Source organism: Penaeus monodon, chromosome 22 (genome assembly GCF_015228065.2).
Source record: "Penaeus monodon isolate SGIC_2016 chromosome 22, NSTDA_Pmon_1, whole genome shotgun sequence".
Classification (NCBI taxonomy): Eukaryota; Metazoa; Arthropoda; class Malacostraca; order Decapoda; family Penaeidae; genus Penaeus; species Penaeus monodon.
In genome coordinates, this window is record NC_051407.1 from 22230252 (window position 1) to 22230953 (window position 702).

The following is a 702-nucleotide window of genomic DNA, read 5'->3' on the forward strand; positions in this document are numbered from 1 at the left end:
CTTGTTTCATCCTTACTGATACTTATGTTCTTTTACTATTTTATAATTCTCCTCTGTTAAGATGGGGCAGCTTCCTTACTTCTAAGAACAGATTGAATACTCTCTTTAAATTCTTATCTGCAAGGCTTTCTTCCTAAATCCCTATATTTCCATGAAATGTACAGAATATTATACTCTACAGCTATTCTCAATCTCATCTCTTCATATATACATTTAGAAAATTATTCTTAGCCATTCCAGCACTCAAATTAATTGGTAAAAATTAACTTTTCATTCTCAAGAAAGAAATAATTTGATCTTTAACATAACTTTACTTCTACCTGACAATCTATACCTATCCAATCACAAAGATGTGTAACTAAATCTCTTCTCTTCATTAAAACCTAACATATACAATCTTTACAACAAAATATTGTCAGCATATCTCATGGCATCAGATTGCTTTCCAGATTAAAATATCATTCCATTACTTCTTGACTGAAAGAATACTCATCCCTTGATAAATGTCAGTAATTTTACAATCTATTTCTAGGCATAATAAGTGTGATTTTTAGGTGTGCATTGAAAAAGCACAAAAATATACATACCTGCAGAGCACTGACTTGTCCGTGTCACAGAGCGATGCAAGGCTCTTGGTGAATCTCCAGGTTCAAACCCCAAGTTAAGGGTACCAACATGTGTGGGACAGACTGTTGATGAGTG

General features: G+C 33.0%; 1 protein-coding gene across 2 annotated transcripts in view; it reads right to left on the reverse strand.

Moving 5' to 3' along the window:
* Positions 1–702, reverse strand: part of LOC119587001 (puratrophin-1-like) — a gene marked incomplete at its 3' end in the record, with an annotated part of 105327 nt that overhangs the window by 618 nt on the left and 104007 nt on the right. For both annotated transcript variants that reach the window (XM_037935742.1, XM_037935743.1), the window contains 1 exon segment: positions 588–702. In XM_037935742.1, coding sequence (XP_037791670.1) covers positions 588–702 — 115 coding nt within the window.